Source organism: Ranitomeya variabilis, chromosome 2 (assembly GCF_051348905.1).
Source record: "Ranitomeya variabilis isolate aRanVar5 chromosome 2, aRanVar5.hap1, whole genome shotgun sequence".
NCBI classification, from domain to species: Eukaryota; Metazoa; Chordata; class Amphibia; order Anura; family Dendrobatidae; genus Ranitomeya; species Ranitomeya variabilis.
Genome location: NC_135233.1, coordinates 720,723,719 through 720,748,360, shown reverse-complemented (window position 1 = coordinate 720,748,360; position 24,642 = coordinate 720,723,719). Strand labels below are relative to the sequence as shown.

General features: G+C 46.3%; 1 protein-coding gene across 1 annotated transcript in view; it reads left to right on the top strand.

Annotated features, from left to right (window-relative positions):
* ROS1 (ROS proto-oncogene 1, receptor tyrosine kinase) overlaps positions 1-24,642 on the top strand; it is a 367,389-nt gene that overhangs the window by 90,075 nt on the left and 252,672 nt on the right. Inside the window, exons 14-17 of the mRNA XM_077281692.1 lie at positions 629-820; positions 13,851-13,951; positions 14,720-14,934; positions 20,690-20,853. Of these exons, the coding sequence (XP_077137807.1) occupies positions 629-820; positions 13,851-13,951; positions 14,720-14,934; positions 20,690-20,853 (672 nt within the window). The remainder of the gene's footprint in view (positions 1-628; positions 821-13,850; positions 13,952-14,719; positions 14,935-20,689; positions 20,854-24,642) is intronic.

Below are 24,642 nucleotides of genomic sequence, written 5' to 3'. Positions count from 1 at the left end.
GTTAAGCATTAGCCTATCTTATATAGAGCTAACCACACCCAGTAACCCATCACATGATTAGCCATGTGGTCTGACATCACCACAGGTCCTGAAACATATACATGGTTATGTGCAACAAAGAAATACTCCGGGCTACAACATTACAGCAACAAGCCACCTATGCGACACATATCTCCCGTCGACTACACACCCTTTAGCCATGCTACAGTATGTTCTGTCAACTCTTGAATCATTGAATAGTTGGCATGTCTAATTTACTTAAAAATCATTTCTTTTCTAAAGTACAGAAAGTTTTATTGCTTACTGCTCATTGTCTAGGTCACCGGCCACTGTTCTATCAGTGATGGCCAAACATGAGCAGTGCTTACAAGCTTTTTCCAGTAGAGCTTGTAAGCACTGAACTGATGCTGGTTAGATTGCTGGAGCGCACTGTAAATTCTCGATTTGCCACTGCTGCATTAGAGGAGCACGCAGCCAGCACCACTGGAACCAACTGTCAGTCAAGCAGGAGACTCCTACTTCACAAAATGAGATAACCACTTTAAATTAATATAATACTGTATGTTAAATTAGGAATTTGGCAAAACAGTTTTCTTAGCAATGACTAATTATCATCTTCTGGTAACAGATATACAGAACATCCCTAAGGACACATTCTACGGAAACAGTTAAAGGTATCACATACCTAGTGAACGACTTGGCTGTGGACTCTGTCAATGCTTTCTTATATTGGAGCACGGGCTACTCCGTGGAGAGCAGCAGACTGAATGGACAGGATCATGTGATTATACAGAACCTAACATTCTTTTCCAATTTGCAGGTAAATGTAGATCATTTTTATTATATTGTTCATCTGCCCATGCATCTCTCCATCAATAGACATTTCTCTTTTATTTGAAAGGGTTTTTTGAGTTTCAGAATATTGATAACCTATTTGTAGGACAGACTGTCAAAATCAGATGATGGAAGCAGCCATAGTAGTAACTGTCCTGAGTATTGGAGCATTGACCCATTTCTTTCAATGGCACAACGCTGTGATGGCCGTATGGCCACTACTATGCAGACAGTGCGCAGATGAACACAACAGAAGAGCCTGCAGCGCTCCGCCAGTGCCATCTTCTTTTCAACCTGCTGATCTATGGGATTGCTAATAGTCAAACCCCCACATATTGGTGGGCTTTCCTAAGGATAGACTATCATTTTTTTTAACCATTATAACCTCTTTAAATTAATGTGATATTGGTGAAATGGAACCTGGTCCACATATGTGATAATGTACAGGTGCCTCTCACAAAATTAGAATATCATTAAAAAGATAATTTATGTAATTTATGGCTGTAAGCCATGATCATCAAGATTCACATAAATAAACACTTGAAATAGGTCACTGTGTGTAATGACTATCTAATATATGAGTTTCACTTTTTGTATTGAAGAACTGAAATTAATTAACTTTTTGATGATATTCTAATTTTGTGAGAAGCACCTGTAACTTTCCCATTTAGCCTTATTGCCTGCCTTATATAGGTTCGTTCAGTAATAAATGTGCTAAAATGACATGTTTGCATGTTCATGCAGACATTGGGAAAGATTTCCAAAGCTACGTGTGCAAGAATTCAAGCATAATTTGCTGCTAAAGATTGTCTTACCTGCATGCATTATATTTATAATGACTTTAGACACCTTGTGCCACTTAGCCAAAAAATGGGCTGGGCCTTGATGAAAGGGGAGTGGTTTGTTAAAGGTCTAACATGTAACAGAGTGCACTAAAAAAGTGTAATAACTCAATCACAAGCTTCTGGCACAAAGTTCGATAATTGATAATTGCTTTTAACTTAAGGTCTCCATACACATTAGCGTAACGTCGACCAAGCTCTGACATTGGCAGGCTAAGCCGACTAATGTCAAGGGAGATAAAGTGATGATGTTGGGAGAGATAAGGATTCCAAATGTCCAATTTTGGACTACTGATCCTTTTGTTCTCGGCAAGATAAGCCACTGGCAGTGGAGCCTGGCAGTGCCTCTTGTAGGCAAAACGAGAGCGCTCAGCAGAATAAGCATTCATGTGCATGGAGAAGTAGGGAGAGATAGCTGCTGGATGAGCTATTGTCCGAACCATCGCTTGGTCAACCAATATCTACTGTGTTTGGGGCACCTTAAACTAGACAATCTTAAAATTAGACACATTTATCAAACAGCATGAATCACTGTGATAAATCTGGCACCTTATAAAGTGAATCTGTCAGCAGATTTTTATTATGTAACCCCTTAACGACCAGAGGTATTTTGGGTTTTGCATTTTCATTTTTTGCTCCCCTTCTTCCCAGAGCCATAATGTTTTTATTTTTTTAGTCAAACTGGCCATGTGAGGGCTTATTTTTTGCAGGATGAGTTGTGCTTTTGAATGACACCTTTGGTTTTAACATATCATATACTGGAAAGCGGTAAAAAAGATCCAAGTGCGGTAAAATTGCAAAAAATTGCAATCCCACAGTTGTTTTTTTTTACCATGTTCACTAAATGCTAAAACTGACCTGCCATTATGATTCTGATGATAGACACCAAGCATGTATAGGTTCTTTTTTATTTAAGTGGTGAAAAGACATTCCAAAGTTTGTTTAACCCCTTCCCGACCTGTGACGCCACGTAGGCGTCATGAAAGTCGGTGCCAATCCGACCTGTGACGCCTATGTGGCGTCATGGAGGGATCGCGTCCCTGCAGATTGGGTGAAAGGGTTAACTCCAATTTCACCCGATCTGCAGGGACAGGGGGAGTGGTACTTTAGCCCAGGGGGGGGTGGCTTCACCCCTCGTGGCTACGATCGCTCTGATTGGCTGTTGAAAGTGAAACAGTCAATCAGAGCGATTTGTAATATTTCACCTATGAAAATGGTGAAATATTACAATCCAGCCATGGCCGATGCTGCAATATCATCAGCCATGGCTGGAAACCCTGATCTGCCCCCCCACCGCCACCGATCGCCTCCCCAGTCCTCCGTCCTTTGCTCTGCTCCCCTCCATCCGCCTGTCCGCTCCCCCCGTGCTCCGATCCCACCCCCGTGCTCCGATCCCCCCCGTGCTCCGATCCTCCCCCTCATACTTACCAAGCCTCCCGGTGTCCGTCCGTCTGCTCCATGGGCGCTGCCATCTTCCAAAATGGCGGGCGCATGCACAGTGCGCCCGCCGAATCTGCCGGGCGGCAGATTCGTTCTAGGTACATTTTGATCACTGTGATAAAACCTATCACAGTGACCAAATAAAAAAATTGTAAATGAACCCCCCCTTTATCACCCCCATAGGTAGGGACAATAATAAAAATAAAGAAAATATATTGACTTTTATTTTTACACTAGGGTTAGGGTTAGAACTAGGGTTAGGGTTAGGGTTAGGGCTAGGGTTAGGGTTAGAATTATGGTTAGGGTTAGAATTAGGGTATATGCACACGCTGTGGATTTCGCTGCGGAATCTCAGCGTTTCCGCACTGCGGGTCTGCAGCGGTTTCCCATAAGTTTACAGTACAATGTAAACCAATGGGAAACGAAATCCACAGTGCACATGCTGCGGAAAAAACCCGCGCGGAAACGCAGCGGTTTATATTCTGCAGCATGTCAATTCTTTGTGCGGATTCCGCTGAAAACTGCAGGTGTAAACCCACAGCAGAAACCGCACTAGAAACCACGATAAATCCGCAGTAAAAACCGCAGCGGTTTTGCACTGCGGATTTATCAATTCCGCTGCGGAAAATTCCGCAATTGAATCCGCAGCGTGGGCACATACCCTTAGGCTATGTGCACATGGTGCGGATTTGGCTGCGGATCCGCGGCGGATTGGCCGCTGCAGATTCGTAGCAGTTTTCCATCAGGTTTACAGTACCATGTAAGCCTATGGAAAACCAAATCCGCTGTGCCCATGGTGCGGAAAATACCACGCGGAAATGCTGCATTGTATTTTCCGCAGCATGTCAATTCTTTGTGCTGATTCCGCAGCGTTTTACACCTGTTCCTCAACAGGAATCCGCAGGTGAAATCCACACAAAAAACTCTGGAAATCCGCTGTAAATCCGCAGGTAAAACGCAGTGCCTTTTACCTGCGGATTTTTCAAAAATGGTGCGGAAAAATCTCACACGAATCCGCAACGTGGGCACATAGCCTTAGGGTTAGGGTTGGAATTATGGCTAGGGTTGAAAATAGGGTTAAGATTAGGCTTGTGGTTAGGGTTATGGTTAGGGTTAGGGGTGTGTTGGGGTTAGGGTTGTGGTTAGGGTTGGGATTAGGGTTAGGATTAGGGTTGGGATTAGGGTTAGGGGTGTGTCGGGGTTAGGGTTGTGGTTAGGGTTATGGCTAGAGTTGGGATTAGGGTTAGGGGTGTGTTGGGGTTAGTGTTGGAGTTAGAATTGAGGGGTTACCACTGTTTAGGCACATCAGGGGTCTCCAAACGCAACATGGCGCCACCATTGATTCCAGCCAATCTTGTGTTCAAAAAGTCAAATGGTGCTCCCTCCCTTCCGAGCCCTGATGTGCGCCCAAACAGTGGTTTACCCCCACATATGGGGTACCAGCATACTCAGGACAAACTGGGCAACAACTATTGGGGTCCAATTTCTCCTGTTACCCTTGCGAAAATAAAAAATTGCTTGCTAAAACATAATTTTTGAGGAAAGAAAAATTATTTTTTATTTTTATGGCTCTGCGTTATAAACTTCTGTGAAGCACTTGGGGGTTCAAAGTGCTCACCACACATCTGGATAAGTTCCATGGGGGGTCTAGTTTCCAAAATGGGGTCACTTGTGGGGGGTTTCTACTGTTTAGGCAGATCAAGGGCTCTGCAAACGCAACGTGATGCCCACAGACCATTCCATCAAAGTCTGCATTTCTAAACGCCACTACTTCCCTTCCGAGCCCCGACGTGTGCCCAAGCAGTGGTTTACCCCCACATGTGGGGTACCAGCATACTCAGGACAAACTGGGCAGCAACTATTGGGGTCTAATTTCTCCTGTTACCCTTGTGAAAATAAAAAATTGCTTGCTGAAACATAATTTTTGAGGAAAGAAAAATGATTTTTTATTTTCACGGCTCTGCGTTATAAACTTCTGTGAAGCACTTAGGGGTTTAAAGTGGTCACCGCACATCTAGATTAGTTCCATGGGAGGTCTAGTTTCCAAAATGGGGTCACATGTGGGGGAGCTCTAATGTTTATGCACACAGGGGCTCTCCAAACACGACATGGTGTCCGCTACTGATTGGAGCTAATTTCTCATTCAAAAAGTCAAATGGCGCTCCTTCCCTTCCAAGCCCTGCCGTGTGCCCAAACAGTGGCTTACCCCCACATGTGAGGTGTCAGTGTACTCAGGAGAAATTGCCCAATAAATTTTAGGATCCATTTTATCATGTTGCCCATGTGGAAATGAACAAATTGAGGCTAAAAGAAATTTTTTGTGAAAAAAAAGTACTTTTTCATTTTTACGGATCAATTTGTGAAGCACCTAGGGGTTCAAAGTGCTCACTCTGCATCTAGATAAGTTCCTTGAGGGGTCTAGTTTCCAAAATTGGGTCACTTGTGGGGGAGTGTCATGATCTCTGCAGGCAGAGATCATAGCAAGCCTATAGAGGGACAAGCTCTCGGAAGATGGAACTATACTGACCATGAACTAAGCCTGCCGCGCAACTAGAAATAGCCAGGTAGCATTTCCTATTTATCGCTAGATGCCCAGCTCTGGCCTAAGACCTAAATAGCTAGCAGAGGGAAATATAAGACCTGGCTCACCTCTAGAGAAATATTCCAAAGAAGACAGTAGCCCCCCACATATAATGACGGTGAGTTCAGATGAAACAACAAACGCAGCAGGAAAATAGTCTTAGCAAATTTGAGGTCCGCTTACTAGATAGCAGAAGACAGATAGTATACTTTCATGGTCAGCAGAAAAACACTAACAAAACACCATCCAGAGATTACCTTAAACTCTGGCATTAACTCATAACGCCTGAGTAGCAATCCCTGATCAACGAGAGCTTTCCAGACACAGTAACAAAACTTCAGCTGTGAACTGGAACAAATAGGCAAAACAAAACATGGACAAAAGTCCAACTTATCTAGTAGTTGTCTAGAAGCAGGAACAAGCACTGAGAGGCATCAGATAACATTGTTGACCGGCAAGAAACCACCAGAGAAATGAGCTTAAATAGCGACACCCACTACTGATGGAATCAGGTGAAACAGGAAAGAGGATGACAAGTCCAATTCCACAAGCGGCCACCGGGGGAGCCCAGAATCCAAATTCACAACAGTACCCCCCCCTCAAGGAGGGGGCACCGAACCCTCACCAGATCCACCAGGGCGACCAGGATGAGCCCTATGGAAGGCACGAACAAGATCAGAAGCATGAACATCAGATGCATTGACCCAAGAATTATCCTCCTGGCCGTAACCCTTCCAGTTGACCAGATACTGGAGTTTCCGTCTGGAAACACGAGAGTCCAAAATTTTCTCCACAACGTACTCCAACTCACCCTCAACCAACACCGGAGCAGGAGGCTCAACTGAAGGTACAACAGGTACCTCATACCTGCGCAATAACGACCGATGAAAAACGTTATGAATGGAAAAGGACGCAGGGAGGTCCAAACGGAAAGAAACAGGATTAAGAATCTCCAATATTCTATAAGGGCCGATGAACCGAGGTTTAAACTTAGGAGAAGAGACCCTCATAGGGACAAAACGAGAAGACAACCACACTAAATCTCCAACACAAAGCCGAGAACCAACACGACGATGACGGTTGGCAAAACGCTGAGTCTTCTCCTGGGACAACTTCAAATTGTCCATAACCTGCCCCCAGATGTGATGCAATCTCTCTACCACCGCATCCACTCCAGGACAATCCGAGGATTCCACCTGACCGGAGGAAAATCGAGGGTGAAACCCCGAATTACAGAAAAACGGGGACACCAAGGTGGAAGAACTGGCCCGATTATTGAGGGCGAACTCTGCCAATGGCAAAAAAGCAACCCAATCATCCTGGTCAGCAGAGACAAAACACCTCAGATATGTCTCAAGGGTCTGATTAGTCCGCTCGGTCTGGCCATTAGTCTGAGGGTGAAAAGCAGATGAAAAAGACAAATCTATGCCCATCCTAGCACAGAATGCCCGCCAAAATCTAGACACAAATTGGGTACCTCTGTCAGAAACAATATTCTCAGGAATACCGTGCAATCGGACAACATTCTGAAAAAACAGAGGAACCAACTCAGAAGAAGAAGGCAACTTGGGCAGAGGAACCAAATGGACCATTTTAGAGAAACGGTCACAGACCACCCAGATGACAGACATCTTCTGGGAAACAGGCAGATCTGAAATAAAATCCATCGAGATGTGTGTCCAAGGCCTCTTAGGAATAGGCAAGGGCAACAGCAGTCCGCTAGCCCGAGAACTACAAGACTTGGCCCGAGCACAAACGTCACATGACTGCACAAAGACTCGCACATCTCGTGACAGAGAAGGCCACCAGAAGGATCTTGCCACCAAATCCCTGGTACCAAAAATTCCGGGATGACCTGCCAATGCAGAAGAATGTACCTCAGAGATGACTCTGCTGGTCCAATCATCCGGAACAAACAGTCTATCAGGCGGACAACGATCCGGTCTATCCGCCTGAAACTCTTGCAAGGACCGCCGCAGATCAGGAGAAACGGCCGACAAAATTACTCCCTCCCTAAGGATACCTGTGGGTTCAGAATTACCAGGAGAGTCCGGGTCAAAACTCCTAGAAAGGGCATCTGCCTTAACATTCTTAGAACCCGGTAGGTATGACACCACAAAATTAAAGCGAGAAAAAAATAAAGACCAGCGCGCCTGTCTAGGATTCAGGCGTCTGGCAGTCTCAAGATAAATCAAATTTTTGTGGTCAGTCAATACCACCACCTGATGTCTAGCCCCCTCGAGCCAATGGCGCCACTCCTCAAACGCCCACTTCATGGCCAAAAGCTCCCGATTCCCAACATCATAATTCCGCTCTGCGGGCGAAAATTTGCGAGAAAAGAAGGCACAAGGCCTAATGACGGAGCAGTCGGAACCTTTCTGCGACAACACTGCCCCAGCTCCGATCTCCGAAGCGTCAACCTCAACCTGAAAAGGCAGATTCACATCAGGCTGACGCAACACAGGGGCAGAGGCAAAACGGCGCTTAAGCTCCTGAAAGGCCTCCACAGCATGAGGGGACCAATTAGCAACATCAGCGCCTTGTCTGGTCAAATCAGTCAGTGGTTTAACGACATCCGAAAAACCAGCAATAAATCGGCGGTAAAAGTTGGCAAAGCCCAAAAATCTCTGAAGACCCTTAAGAGAGGAGGGCTGAGTCCAGTCACAAATAGCTTGCACCTTGACGGGATCCATCTCAATGGAAGAGGGAGAAAAAATATACCCCAAAAAGGAAATTTTCTGGACCCCAAAAACGCACTTAGACCCCTTCACACATAAAGAATTAGACCGCAGAACCTGAAAAACTCTCCTGACCTGCTGGACATGAGAGTCCCAGTCATCAGAAAAAATCAGAATATCATCCAGATATATTATCATAAATTTATCCAGAAAATCGCGGAAAATATCATGCATAAAAGACTGGAAAACTGAAGGGGCATTAGAAAGACCAAAAGGCATGACCAAATACTCAAAGTGGCCCTCGGGCGTATTAAATGCGGTCTTCCACTCATCCCCCTGCCTGATCCGCACCAAATTATACGCCCCACGAAGATCAATTTTAGAGAACCACTTAGCACCCTCTATACGAGCAAACAAATCAGTAAGCAATGGCAATGGGTATTGATACTTAACAGTGATCTTATTCAGAAGCCGATAATCAATACATGGTCTCAAAGAGCCGTCTTTTTTTGAGACAAAGAAAAACCCAGCTCCCAAGGGAGAAGAGGATGGACGAATATGTCCCTTTTCCAAAGACTCCTTTATATATTCCCGCATAGCAGCATGTTCCGGCACAGACAAATTAAACAAACGACCCTTTGGATATTTACAACCCGGTATCAAATCTATGGCACAATCGCACTCACGGTGCGGAGGTAACGACCCAAGCTTGGGTTCGTCAAAGACGTCTTGATAATCAGAGAGGAACTCAGGGACTTCAGAGGGAATGGACGACGAAATAGAAACCAAAGGTACGTCCCCATGAATACCCTTACATCCCCAGCTCAACACAGACATTGCTCTCCAGTCCAAGACTGGGTTGTGAGACTGCAACCATGGCAATCCCAGTACCAAATCGTCATGTAAATTATACAGCACCAGGAAACGAATAATCTCCTGGTGATCCGGATTGATACGCATGGTTACTTGTGTCCAGTATTGTGGTTTATTATTAGCCAATGGGGTGGAGTCAATCCCCTTCAGAGGAATAAGAGTCTCCAAAGGCTCTAAATCAAAACCACAACGATTGGCAAAGGACCAATCCATAAGACTCAGAGCGGCGCCAGAGTCAACATAGGCGTCCGTGACAATGGATGACAAAGAGCAAATCAGGGTTACAGACAAAATAAACTTAGACTGAATGGTGCTAATGGAAACAGACTTATCAAGCTTCTTTGTACGCCTAGAGCATGCCGATATAACATGAGTAGAATCCCCACAATAGAAACACAATCCATTCTTCCGTCTAAAATTCTGTCGCTCGCTCCTGGACAGAATTCTATCACACTGCATACTTTCTGGCGTCTTTTCCATAGACACCGCCAGATGGTGCACCGGTTTGCGCTCCCGCAGACGCCTATCAATCTGAATAGCCATTGTCATGGACTCATTCAGACCTGCAGGCAAAGGGAACCCCACCATAACATCCTTAACGGCATCAGAGAGACCTTCTCTGAAAGTTGCCGCCAAGGCGCACTCATTCCACTGAGTAAGCACAGACCATTTACGGAATTTTTGGCAGAAAACTTCAGCTTCGTCTTGCCCCTGAGATAGTGCCATCAAAGTTTTTTCTGCCTGAAGTTCCAAATGAGGTTCCTCATAAAGCAAGCCCAAGGCCAGAAAAAACGCATCCACATCGCGTAACGCAGGATCCCCTGCTGGCAATGAGAAGGCCCAATCTTGAGGGTCACCCCTGAGCAAGGAAATCACAATCCTAACCTGCAGAGCAGGGTCTCCAGCTGAACGAGACTTCAGGGACAAATAAAGCTTACAATTATTTCGGAAATTCTGGAAGCTAGCTCTATTCCCTGTGAAGAACTCCGGCAAAGGAATTCTCGGCTCAGATACCGGAGCATGTACCACAAAATCTTGTAAATTTTGTACTTTCGTGATGAGATTATTCAAACCCGCAGTTACACTCTGGAGATTCATTATTGTCAGGTGCATACAGAGCATACAGAGATTAGGAGGAGAGAGAGAAAAAAGACTGCAGCAAGGCAGACTGGAGGAGAAAAAAAAAAAAAAAATTCCAGCAGACTTCTTATAACTCTCCTTTCTCAACCAGGGTCTTTAACACTTTACGGGCCGGTCAAACTGTCATGATCTCTGCAGGCAGAGATCATAGCAAGCCTATAGAGGGACAAGCTCTCGGAAGATGGAACTATACTGACCATGAACTAAGCCTGCCGCGCAACTAGAAATAGCCAGGTAGCATTTCCTATTTATCGCTAGATGCCCAGCTCTGGCCTAAGACCTAAATAGCTAGCAGAGGGAAATATAAGACCTGGCTCACCTCTAGAGAAATATTCCAAAGAAGACAGTAGCCCCCCACATATAATGACGGTGAGTTCAGATGAAACAACAAACGCAGCAGGAAAATAGTCTTAGCAAATTTGAGGTCCGCTTACTAGATAGCAGAAGACAGATAGTATACTTTCATGGTCAGCAGAAAAACACTAACAAAACACCATCCAGAGATTACCTTAAACTCTGGCATTAACTCATAACGCCTGAGTAGCAATCCCTGATCAACGAGAGCTTTCCAGACACAGTAACAAAACTTCAGCTGTGAACTGGAACAAACAGGCAAAACAAAACATGGACAAAAGTCCAACTTATCTAGTAGTTGTCTAGAAGCAGGAACAAGCACTGAGAGGCATCAGATAACATTGTTGACCGGCAAGAAACCACCAGAGAAATGAGCTTAAATAGCGACACCCACTACTGATGGAATCAGGTGAAACAGGAAAGAGGATGACAAGTCCAATTCCACAAGCGGCCACCGGGGGAGCCCAGAATCCAAATTCACAACAGGGGAGCTCCAATCTTTAGGTACACAGGGGCTCTCCAAACGCGACATGGTGTCCGCTAACGATTGGAGCCAATTTTTCATTCAAAAGTGAAATGGCGCTCTTTGCCTTCCGAGCCTTGCCGTGTGCACAAACAGTGGTTTCTGACCACATATGAGGTATCAGTGTACTCAGGACATATTGTACAATAACTTTTGGGTTACAGTTTCTCTTTTTACCCTTGGGAAAATAAAAAATTGTTGCTAAAAGTTCATTTTTGTGACTAAAAAGTTAAATGTTCATTTTTTTCCTTCCATGTTGCTTCTGCTGCTGTGAAGCACCTGAAGGGTTAATAAACTTTTTGAATGTGGTTTTGAGCACCTTGAGGGGCGCAGTTTTTAGAATGGTGTCACTTTTGGGTATTTTCAGCCATATAGACCCTTCAAACTGACTTCAAATGTGACGTGGTCCCTAAAAAAATGGTTTTAGAAATTTTGTTGTAAAATTGAGAAATCACTGGTCAAATTTTAACCCTTATAACCTCCTAGCAAAAATAATGTTGTTTCCAAAATTGTTCTGATGCACAGTAGACATGTGGGTAATGTTATTTATTAACTATTTTGTGTCACATAACTCTCTCCTTTAACAGAATAAAAATTCAAAATTTGAAAATTGCGAAATTGCTAAATTTCCATTTTTTTCACAAATAAATGCAAAAATTATCGACCTAAATTTACCACTAACATGTCACGAAAAAACAATCTCAGAAAGGCTAGGATCCGTTGAAGCGTTCCTGAGTTATTACCTCCTAAAGGGACACTGGTCAGAATTGCAAAAATCGGCCAGGTCATAAAGGTCAAAATAGGCTGGGTCATGAAGGGGTTATAAAAAAAAAAAAAGCACCATTTTCCGATACGTGTAGCGTCTCCATTTTTCGTGATCTGGGGTTGGTAGAGAGCTTATTTTTTGCATGCCGAGCTAATGTTTTTAATGATACTATTTTGGTGCAGATACGATCTTTTGATTGCCCGTTATTGCATTTTAATGCAATATTGCAGCAACCAAAAAAACATAATTCTGATGTTTTTACTTTTTTCTCGTTACGCCATTAAGGGTTCATTATTTTTTTATACTAATAGATTGGGTGATTCTGAATGCTATGATTTCAAATATGTGTATGTTTGCTTTTTTTACTGTTTTATTTTTAATGGGGCGAAAGGGTAGTGATTCAAACTTTTATATTTTTTTATTTTTTTAAATATTTTTTTTAATTTTTTTTTTACTTTTGGCATGCTTCAATAGTCTCCATGAAAGACTAGAAGCTACCATAATCCAATCGGCTCTGCTATATACAGGCAATGATCAGATAGCCTGTATGTAGCAGAATTGCTCACTTGCCATGAGTGTTGACCACCGGGGGGCACTCATAGCAATCTGGCAGTGACAACCAAAGAGGTCTGCTGGAGACCTCTGGTTGTCATGCCAACCCATCGGTGACCCACGATCAAGTGACAGGGTCACCGATGGGCAGGATTTCTGGCGCGCTTGCCGGAAGCACGCGTCTAATGCCGTAGTCAAAGATTGACCGCAGCATTTAACTAGTTAACAGCCACGGCTGGATCGCGATTCCACCTGCGGCTGTTAGAGGCACATGTCACCTGTTCAAAACAGCTGACATGTACCAGGAAAAATGTGGGCTCAGTGCCGGAGCCCACATCAAAGGGAGAGAGTCCAACATTGGCGTACTATTACACCCGATGTTGGAAAGGGGTTCATCTGAGACCATCTGGGACCATCAAAAAATGCTTAGAAGGCCTCTTTTGTGCATCTTTGTGCAAGGCATATGTGCGTATCTCAGTGGTCAGGCCATATAATCATAAAATATGTCATGTGGATCAATGTCCATAAAATGCTTTAGCAAGTAGGAACATATTCAGTAACTGTGTAACAAAGATACAAAACATTTATAATTTTGCTTCTATGTTTAAATATGTAAGGGAATGAATGATACATTTAATAGGATCCTAAAGTGGATCTGTCCTGAGACTTTACTGCCCTTTATATTAGTTCACATGGTATAAAATAATATTGAATTGTTTAACGAATAGAGGCCTGAAAATGGAAGTCCGCTAATGCGGCAGCTAACCTGTTCCCATATTATGCTGCTTTTAGACAGTCCAGCTTAGTAGGATGGAGAATCAAAATTCACCGCACATTCATGAGTTTACAGTTCAAGAACAGTTGTTTTATTTGTGTCCATAAACAAAGTCAATATTCAAGGGAGTAAAACAAATTGTGAAACGAAGAAAACGACTAGAGCTAAATTAACGTTTCGACCCCACCTGGGTCTTAATCATTGAGACCTTGCATCGTTTAGGTGGAAGTCATAAGAAGAGGGAAGGATTTCCTTGTGAGATCCACAGAGAGGATGCTTGCTAGTCACTATAGGAATGCTGGTAACATGCTGGTCTGGTAGCTCGTCAGCCTGTTCCACCAGCACCTCACCTCTTCTCTTGACAGGGTGTACACTAAACTTTATCTTACAGCTTAGTAGCATGACAAATCTGCTTTATACTTATGTTAATTTATGTTTTTTTTAAAAAGATTTTCTACCTAAAATACATTCTGTTTAATGTATATTATACAGGTGGTGGCCCTGACAGTAAACCTCATAGACGGACAGATTTACTGGCTTGTCAAGAATGGGTTGCATATTAACATGTACCATGCAAACACACGCAGAGAAGGGTAAGAGAACAAAGGAAAAGCAAGGAAAAGACGAGTCTATATACAGTGGCATGTAAAAGTTTGAGCACCCCTGGTCAAAATTACTGTTATTGTGAACAGTTAATCAAGTTGAAGATGAAATGATCTCTAAAAGGCTTAAAGTTAAAGATGACACATTTCCTTTGTATTTTAGGCCAAAAAAATATTTTCATGCTTTACATTTAAAAAATTACAAAAAGGAAATGGGTCAATGCAAAAGTTTGGGCACCATGCATGGTTATTGCCTAGTAGCACCCCCTTTTGAAAGTATCACAGCTTGAAAATGCTTTTTTTAGCCAGCCGAGAGTCTTTCATTTCTTATTTGAGGGATTTTCATACATTCTTCCTTTGAAAAAAGCTGGGAAATTTGCATCCCCTGGCCTTTCCTAACGATGATGATGAACAAGCCATAACCCTAACGTGCTAATTAAGGTCTGAAACAATGGTCAAAGTTATCTGAGCACACAAATCTCCAAGGGTGCCCAAACGTTTGCATCTACCCATTTTTCCGTTTTGTAATTTTTAAAATGTAAAAGATGACAATATATAAATAAATTTCTGCCTAAAATACAAAGGAAATGTGTCATCTTTAACTGTCGGCCTTTTAGAGATCATTTCATGTTCAACTTGCTTAGCTGTTAACAATAACAATAATTTTGACCAGGGGAGCCCTAACTTTTACATGCCAGTGTGTAGTTAAGCTTCTTGATCAGTATCTCTAGTTTTTATTCTTTTTTATTTTTTTTTTAGAACTTTTGATGTAAAAGTCACAGAACATGCATCATGGGGTTATACAGAAATTTCCCAGCATGCTTTAATATTCCTCTGCAATCGACTCTTCTGGATAAATGGGCAGAAATATATTACTGTTCAAGAGGTGAACGAAAGCTCTTGTACACCTATATCCCAACCTGCAGAGTTCACTGGCTTTATATTGGGATTAAATGCTCTAAAACCATTACCAGGTAAGAGGAGACAAACAATAGCAAACTTTCTGTAAATATAAATTCATTCATAGAATAAAAATAGTTAAAGCAATATAAATGTTGTGGTGATATGAAATTATCAAAAGTCATGGTGACCATACACATCACAATAATGGCAGCCAAACTAACCATTTTTGGCAGTATCAGCCAATTATCTAATATACGTAGTCCTGACTTTCCCATAATTGATTTCTGCACGACCGATCCTTTTGTTATAAAGGAAGAGAATCCTCTGACAGATGTTGTTATAATTGACTTTTTCCACACTTTCTGTCTGAAAGACATGTGTACTAAGCCAAACTGAGAGTGCTTGTGTTCTGGGGAAATATGGCTGTTGGTCCAACAAGTGCTTGGTCAATTGCAGTGCAGAAGTATATGGCAATCCTAGTATATTCTAAATCATCAATAATTAGGAGTAAGATACATATGATAATGTGTGCAAAAACTGTAAAGTGCTGCGGAATATGTTGGCGCTATATAAATAAAAAGATTATTTATTAATATTTACTACATACGTAAGTGTATGGGTACATTCACAGGAATCTATTTTCGATCTATTTGCTGTTTATGACCACTCTTTGTACATGGTATTTCAACAAGGACTGCACACAGACCAATTATAACCTACTAGATGGCAGCCCGATTCTAAAGAATCGGGAGTCTAGAATCCATATATACTTTATTTATTCAAATGTAAGAATAATACAATTAATAAATAATAGTAAGAAAGAACAAAAAATGGCTGCACTCACCAGCTCTTGACAATTCTTGTTATTTAAGGTACAGTTACACAGGATCCATGAACATGCTTATGAGGGGAGTGATGAAAGACATCAGACGACAACTTTGCGTGTTGTGGCAAATGCCACAACAACGGTTCTTTGCTTAAGAACAATAATGTAAATAATAAATAATATGTATCAATAACTATGTATATTGGTATGTTCTTTCTTGGCACAAATTGCAGGAAGTAGTATTCTAGGCAATTATATATTAGATGGGCATTTCCTGAAGGAAATACATGGTGCTTGAACAGCGCTACCAGCTTTACAGCAGCACTTTTCACACACGGGACTGGGGGGCGCGCTTACTTTTGCACCCGGGGCCGGGGGCACGCTTACTTTTGCACCCGGGGGCGCACTTACTTTTGCACCCGGAGGCGCACTTACTTTTGCACCCGGGGGCGCACTTACTTTTGCACCCGGGGTCGCACTTACTTTTGCACCCGGGGGCGCACTTACTTTTGCACCCGGGGGCGCACTTACTTTTGCTCCCGGGGGCGCACTTACTTTTGGGGCCGCACTTACTTTTGGTGGGCGGGGCTCCTCGGCCTCCGATTTGGTTGGTGGGGCCCCTCGTCCTCCGATTTGGTGGGTGGGGACCCTCGGCCTCCGATTTGGTGGGCCGGGACCGGCCTCTGATTTGGTGGGCGGGGACCCTCGGCCTCCGATGTGGTGGGTGGGGACCCTCGACCTCCGATTTGGTGGGCGGGGACCCTCGGCCTCCGCTTTGGTGGGTGGGGCCGCTCGGCCTTCGATTTGGTGGGCGGGGCTCCTCAGCCTCCGATTTGGTTGGCGAAGCCCCTCGGCCTCCGATTTGGTTGGTGGGGCCCCTCGGCCTCCGATTTGGTTGGCGGGGCCCCTCGGCCTCCGATTTGGTGGGCGGGGACTCTCGGCCTCCGATTTGGTGGGCGGGGACCCTCGGCCTCCGATTTGGTGGGCGGGGACCCTCGGCCTCCGATTTGGTGGGCAGGGACCCTCGGCCTCCGATTTGGTGGTCGGGGACCCTCGGCCTCCGCTTTGGTGGGCGGGGCCCCTCGGCCTCCGATTTGGTGGTCGGGGACCCTCGGCCTCCGCTTTGGTGGGCGGGGCACCTCGGCCTCCGATTTGGTTGGTGTGGACCCTCGGCCTCCGATTTGGTGGGCGAGGACCCTCGGCCGCCGATTTGGTTGGTGTGGACCCTCGGCCTCCGATTTGGTGGGCGAGGACCCTCGGCCTCCGATTTGGTGGGTGGGGACCCTCGGCCTCCGATTTGGTGGGCGGGGACCCTCGGCCTCCGATTTGGTGGGCGGGGCCCATCGGCCTCCGATGTGGTGGGCGGGGCCCCTCGGCCTCCGATTTGGTGGGCGGGGCCCCCCGGCCTCCGATTTGGTGGGCGGGGCCCCTCGGCCTCCGATTTGGTGGGCGGGGACCCTCGGCCTCCGATTTGGTGGGCGGGGACCCTCGGCCTCCGATTTGGTAGGCGGGGCCCCTCGGCCTCCAATTTGGTGGGCGGGGACCCTCGGCCTCCAATTTGGTGGGTGGGGACCCTCGGCCTCCGATTTGGTAGGCGGGGACCCTCGGCCTCCGATTTGGTGGGCGGGGCCCCTCGGCCTCCGATGTGGTGGTCAGGGCCCCTCGGCCTCCGCTTTGGTGGGCGGGGCCGGGCCCCTCGGCCTCCGCTTTGGTGGGCGGGGCCGCTCGGCCTTCGATTTGTTGGGCGGGGCTCCTCGGCCTCCGATTTGGTTGGCGGGGCCCCTCGGCCTCCGATTTGGTTGGTGGGGCCCCTTATCCTCTGATTTGGTGGGCGGGGACTCTCGGCCTCCGATTTGGTGGGCGGGGACCCTCGGCCTCCGATTTGGTGGGCAGGGCCCCTTGGCCTCCGATTTGGTTGGCGGGGCCCCTCGGCCTCCAATTTGGTAGGCGGGGCCCCTCGGCCTCCGATTTGGTGGGCGGGGACCCTCGGCCTCCGATTTGGTGGGCGGGGACCCTCGGCCTCCGATGTGGTGGGCGGGGCCCCTCGGCCTCCGATTTGGTGGGTAGGGCTTGTCGGCCTCCGATGTGGTGGGCGGGGCCCCTAGGCCTCCGATTTGGTGGGCGGGGACCCCCGGCCTCCGATTTGGTGGGCGGGGCCCCGCGGCCTCCGATTTGGTGGGCGGGGACCCTCGGCCTCCGATTTGGTGGGCGGGGACCCTTGGCCTCCGATTTGGTGGGCGGGGACCCTCGGCCTCCGATTTGGTAGGCGGGGCCCCTCGGCCTCCGATTTGGTGGGTGGGGACCCTCGGCCTCCGATTTGGTGGGCGGGGACCCTCGGCTTCCCATTTGGTGGGCGGGGACCCTCGGCCTCCCATTTGGTGGGCGGGGCCCCGCGGCCTCCGATTTGGTGGGCGGGGACCCTCAGCCTCCGATTTGGTGGGCGGGGACCCTTGGCCTCCGATTTGGTGGGCGGGGACCCTCGGCCTCCGATTTGGTAGGCGGGGCCCCTCGGCCTCCGATTTGGTGGGCGGGGACCCTCGGCCTCCGATTTGGTGGGCGGGGACCCTCGGCCTCCCATTTGGTAGGCGGGGACCCTCGGCCTCTGATTTGGTGGGCGGGGACCCTCGGCCTCCGATTTGGTGGGCGGGGACCCTCGGCCTCCGATGTGGTGGTCGGGGCCCCTCGGCCTCCGCTTTGGTGGGCGGGGCCGGGCCCCTCGGCCTCCGATTTGGTGGGCGGGGACCCTCGGCCTCCGATTTGGTGGGCGGGGACCCTCGGCCTCCGATTTGGTGGGCGGGGCCCCTCGGCCTCCGATTTGGATGGTGTGGACCCTCGGCCTCCGATTTGGTGGGCGGGGACCCTCGGCCTCCGATTTGGTGGGCGGGGACCCTCGGCCTCCGATTTGGTGGGCGGGGCCCCTCGGCCTCCGATGTGGTGGGCGGGGCCCCTCGGCCTCCGATTTGGAAGGCGGGGCCCCTCGGCCTCCGATTTGGTGTGTGCTCTGCCTGGGGCCACTGTGCTCTGCCTGGGGCCCCATATGCTGCCTGGGGCCCCTGTGCTCTGCCTGGGGCCCCATATGCTGCCTGGGGCCCCTGTGCTCTGCCTGGGGCCCCTGTGCTCTGCCTGGGGCCCCATGTTCTGCCTGGGGCCCCTGTGCTCTGCCTGGGGCCACTGTGCTCTGCCTGGGGCCCCATGTTCTGCCTGGGGTCACTGTGCTCTGCCTGGGTCCCCATAAGCTGCCTGGGGCCCCTGTGCTCTGCCTGGGACCACTGTGCTCTGCCTGGGGCCCCATATGCTGCCTGGGGCCCCTGTGCTCTGCCTGGGGCCACTGTGCTCTGCCTGGGGCCCCATATGCTGCCTGGGGCCACTGTGCTCTGCCTGGGGCCCCATATGCTGCCTGGGGCCCCTGTGCTCTGCCTGGGGCCCCATATGCTGCCTGGGGCCCCTGTGCTCTGCCTGGGGCCCCTGTGCTCTGCCTGGGGCCCCATGTTCTGCCTGGGGCCCCTGTGCTCTGCCTGGGGCCACTGTGCTCTGCCTGGGGCCCCATATGCTGCCTGGGGCCCCTGTGCTCTGCCTGGGGCCCCTGTGCTCTGCCTGGGGCCTCATATGCTGCCTGGGGCCCCTGTGCTCTGCCTGGGGCCTCTGTGCTCTGCCTGGGGCCCCATGTTCTGCCTGGGGCCCCTGTGCTCTGCCTGGGGCCACTGTGCTCTGCCTGGGGCCCCATATGCTGCCTGGGGCCCCTGTGCTCTGCCTGGGGCCCCATATGCTGCCTGGGGCCCCTGTGCTCTGCCCGGGGCCCCTGTGCTCTGCCTGGGTGTAGGACACTGGTGACGTCACTTATCTCCGGACATTAGCTCCGGACATTAGCTCCGGACATTATCTCCGGACATTAGCTCCGGACAAAGCCACGGAAGTTGGCACAAATTGCAGGAAGTAGTATTCTAGGCAATTATATATTAGATGTGTCAGTGCATTTCAGCTTTTTTTTAAACCTGCAATATGTCAATTCTTGACACATGCAAAACAGCAGCAAAAACACATTGCCATTAGTTTTTGCAGCGATTTCAGTGAAAAATAACATGTACAGAAGGATTTTTGATTTTCCCAATTTTAAACCAAAATGTCTTGGTGTCATCACCTGAGCATGGCCATTAGCATTGGCAAGGCCAAATCAATGGCCCTGTCAGTGTGTGAAAGTTAAGTATGTCCTACCTATGTATGAACAGTACCCGACCAACTCAATGGCCCTACCAATGTGTGAAAGTAAACAATGCCCCACCTCCTCCATGCTCTGCCAATGTCTTATGCCCTACCAGTTCAACCCCCACTGTTGATTTTACCCTTGCAATTGTGTATTTTTTCATGAACTCATATGAACTTTTTAGTTCAGAACAGTCACTATTTTTTCAGACACAAAAATCTTTTTTCACTAAATAATTTGATCAAATTGCACTTTTTTCCAAAAATAGTTTATAGTGTCACATATGTCTTGCATTGGTGGCCTAACACCTTGTATTGTTCATGCTTGTATGGCTGAAGCAAAGTTAAACTTTGGGGTCCTGAAAGACAGCAAAAAAATGCAGCAAGAAAAGCAATTGCCAAGAGATCAGATTTTGGCTGCAGAAAAAAAAGCAGTACAAAGCAACGTGTGAACATAGCCTAACCATCGTTTCAGAGGAATCTGCCCCAGAATGTCTGTGTCTGCCTCTAGCTAGTTCTCCCTCTTTCTCCCTCTCCATAGAATTTTATAACCCCCAACTGTCATTTCCCATCTCAGTAATGTGAAAATGTATCTTAACTGAATATACATGAATAGTGAGTGAAAAATCTATCCAGGTGTAGGCAGAACCAGATGTCTATGATAAGATATATTATATAGTTGCATATTTTGATGTGTACTAATGATTTTTTAAACAAAAAATAAAATGACTCCTATTCTTTAAACTAAAAGTAACATATAATATTCCAAGTTGTTTAATCGCCAATTTTCTAACTTTCAGGCAATCTCTCATATGTCCCTGATGTGACACCTGACATCATATTAAGTTCCTCTTTTGAAATAAGAGGAAATTATTCTGATTTCATCATTCAATGGATGGAGCCATCTAATATCGAATATGGGACGTTATTCTATTGTGTGGAGTCCACAGTGCTACAAGAGCTGGTATATTGCTAATATCACAGTTTTTGCTTACAAACTAAAGATTTCAAATTGCTATTCCCACCTATCTTCAAAATAAGTCATACATATCTCATAGGTATGAGTTCCATCTTTGGGATCTCTGCCTTTAGCCCCTTCATGACTTTGGGATTTTCTGTTTTTACATTTTAGTTTTTTGCTCCCCTTTTTCAATTTGTCAATTTTGTCAATATGCTTTGGCAAGGTCGGGGGTCTTCTGCAGATTGTGTTAAATACCGCTGTCAGAGATTGACAACGTCATTTAACATGTTAACAGCCGCGGCTGTTAGGGGCACATGACAGCTTATCATATCACCTGTCATGTCATGTGCCAGAAAAGATGCAGACTCCATTCCAGAGCCCTTATCAAAGGGGGATACATGACATTCCTATACGTCAAAAGTCATGAAGGATAAAGATCATGTAAAATATATTTTTCTAAATTTTTTAGAGCTTATTTTAATTTTTCATTTCTTGATCTATATTAAAACACCCTCATACTTCCTATTTCTTCCGGAAATCTACATAGACATTAGCAGCTTTTGACTGGCAAAAATCCTATCTTTTGTATTGAAGTATCTCATCATGAGCATACGCAATGGTCATTGTGAATAGAGGGGGAGCAGTGTCAGCTGTGACATCGCTGATTGTGATTGCTGAATGCCGTGTTATCAGTTTTCTATACTGGTGTTACATGTCATTGTGCCTGTGATAATAATGAGACTGCTGAAAAGTATTCCTGAAAGAACAGGAAGTGTGCATCTAAAATAGCCTCAGAGCCCAGTGTGAAAATGTTAAGATTTTAAATTAATTTTAATATAGAGATTTTGATATTTCCGTGTTAAAAAAATTATATATATATATATATATATATATATACATACTGCTCAAAAAAATAAAGGGAACACCTAAATGACAAGGCTAGGTGAGAGGCTCTGGACTGGGGTCTAAGGGGTAACGTTTCTCCTTATGGAGAGTAATAGTCTTAGGCGAACTGAAGACCGCGCACACGAGGTAGATTTAAGGTGGTTTATTGAAGCCTACGCGTTTCAAGAGCTATCTTGCTCTCTTCTTCAGGGCATATAGTCACTATATGCCCTGAAGAAGAGAGCAAGATAGCTCTTGAAACGCGTAGGCTTCAATAAACCACCTTAAATCTACCTCGTGTGCGCGGTCTTCAGTTCGCCTAAGACTATTACCTCCAGCATCCCTTTGGATTCTTGTGGAGACCTGCTGCTACGATTATGCCGTCTTGGGAGTTGTGACCCTGGTTCACAACACCAATAGGTGAGCACATTCCCTACAAAGGACTGTATGTGTGTTTTTTAAACAGAGTGACACATTGGGGGCGCCTTGTCTTTTTTCTTCCTTATGGAGAGTGACATACCAGCTGGCTTGTCAAGGTAAGGAGGCTTATTCGCCGTGCAATGCTCCTCTGGGAAATTTAATATGCAAATTGCCTCTTCTGAGAAAAAGAGGACTTAAACTCTATAGCACCACCTGTTGAGCCAGAGTCAAGAGCCTCTCACCTAGCCAAATCAGTTCTCATGCTTCGCACTGACGAGGGCCAACAGCCCGAAACACCGTGTCTGCGAATTGAGATACTGATTTGGCTTTTATCCTAAGTCATATTGCACGACTCGTTAAAGGGTTGATTGTGACTTGTAGGATCGCTACTTCCAACAGGTGGCTTTGATTTAACATGTCCCTTTTGTCACATTATTTTCAGGAGTACCATCATTTCTGTCCTGGCCTATTTCTTGAGTTTTATTTTTTTTTTATTCTGTGGAAGTATGGTTGAAAAGCAATGTCCTTTTTTTGCTGTATAATTCATAGATCTTGTATTTATTATTATTTTTGTAAGATTCAAGTTATTTCTGTGACCATTGTGGGTTTTTCTGTCATTAAACGAAGGGTATCAACAATTTTGACCATGTGGGTATGTGTAGTTTTGTTGCCATAAAAGCTGGGAGGCCCCGACACATTTCTTGCACAAGCTGTCAGTGTCCGCCCCTGTTTCTAGGGGTGGACCTCTTTGTAGAATCTGCTGGAAAATAACTCAGCTTTTCCATAGACTCCCATTATACTCGTTACTCGAATCAAGCATGCGAATATTAGAAATTGCTTGGTTTGATCAACAAGCACCCGAGCGTTTTAGTGCTCTCTCATCTCTACTCTCTATCAACAGGGAAAAAAACTGTATTGAACACTGCTTATGTGAATTTACACCTATAGAAACCCATGCTTAAGCTATATATTTGGAACTTGCACAAAGGCAATAAATAGCAATGTTAGACTTGTGCAATCATAAACATGCAATTCATGAGATCGTTTATCCGTGAGCAAAAATAGGTTGTTTTATAATAAGTTCCTTCACCTAAGGCAGAAAATAGGTGACTATGAGATATAGACTGAAATCATCTCAAAGATTTATAGAGTAATGCTAGAAATTCAATATTCCTGTTGCTTACCTTTTTTTGTTCTTAAAAAAAATCATAGCTTTATTTCATGAGTTATGCATGAAAAAATTAAGCAGAATCTTTAACATCAACTGTAATTGCCATAAACAAAATTCCCCCTGCAGAGTGATTTATCACATTGGTACCAGGGGCAGCATGGGCCAGGTGAGTAGAGGGTCTGAGGACGCATATTCAGATGAAATATATTGCATTGCAGAGACCCGCCGGCTCCCTGCACTGCAATACATGCTACCTATGATGTTGGCTTGTAGGCTGTCATGGCAAAGTCAGCTGCGGCCTCTGCACCAGCTGCACGTTTTGATAAAGGGGGAAGGTACGAAGATTTTTTTTTTCAAATGTGTTGGTCATGAGTGGCAAAACAGGGGACATTATAACAGGAAGAGGCTCAGGATAGAGGACATTATAACAGGAAGGGGCTCAGGATAGTGGACATTATTACTGGAAAGGGTCCAGGATGGGGGACATTATACCAGGAAGGGGTCCAGGATTGGGGGACATTATACCAGGAAGTGGCCCAGGATGGGGCGACATGATACCAGGAAGGGGACCAGGATGGGGGACATTATACCAGGAAGGGGCCCAGCATGAGGGACATTATACCAGGAAGGGGCTCAGGATGTGGGGCATTATAACACAGCTAAAGATGGTCCACCTCAATCCGAGGGCCAATGATTTGTGAATAGCTCATTCAGCGCCCCAGAGTCTTAGTCGTTGCGGTACTGTTGCTCTGCCACTAAGGGGAGTGATGGTATGTCCGATGGCACTTAAGGAGTTCACCTGACCAGGTATCACAGACACCAATACACTTCACAGTCTGGCCTCCAGGGGGAGCAAAGAGTACTATGTATTAGGCCACTCCTCACAATCTGGTAAAACTGGGGACAAGACAGAGCGTTAAGGAACCGCGCCTGCACTACATTGCGACGGTATCTCAAGTAAGGACAAGAAGCGAGGTTTATTGTGGAGAAGTGAGAAATGAGATCACAGCAAAAAGGAGATAGAACCAGTAGGAGTCGTGCCCCAAGATCGGCAACATCCTACTGAGGCGCGTAGCCGGTGGCTGGAACGCCGAGGAAGTATTAAGCTCCAAGCATTACTTCAAACAGCGGCAGGACAGTTAATTATAGGTTGGCTGTCTCACCTAAATCACCTAAGCAGACATAGGAGGCAATTGTGGGAGAGGGGCGACGCTAGGGTCCCGGAAGAACTCCAGGCCTACCCGTCATACGGGTGCGTCCTATCCATATCATCTGGGGGACGGAGAAGAACATCAGAACAGATACGAGTTGTGAGA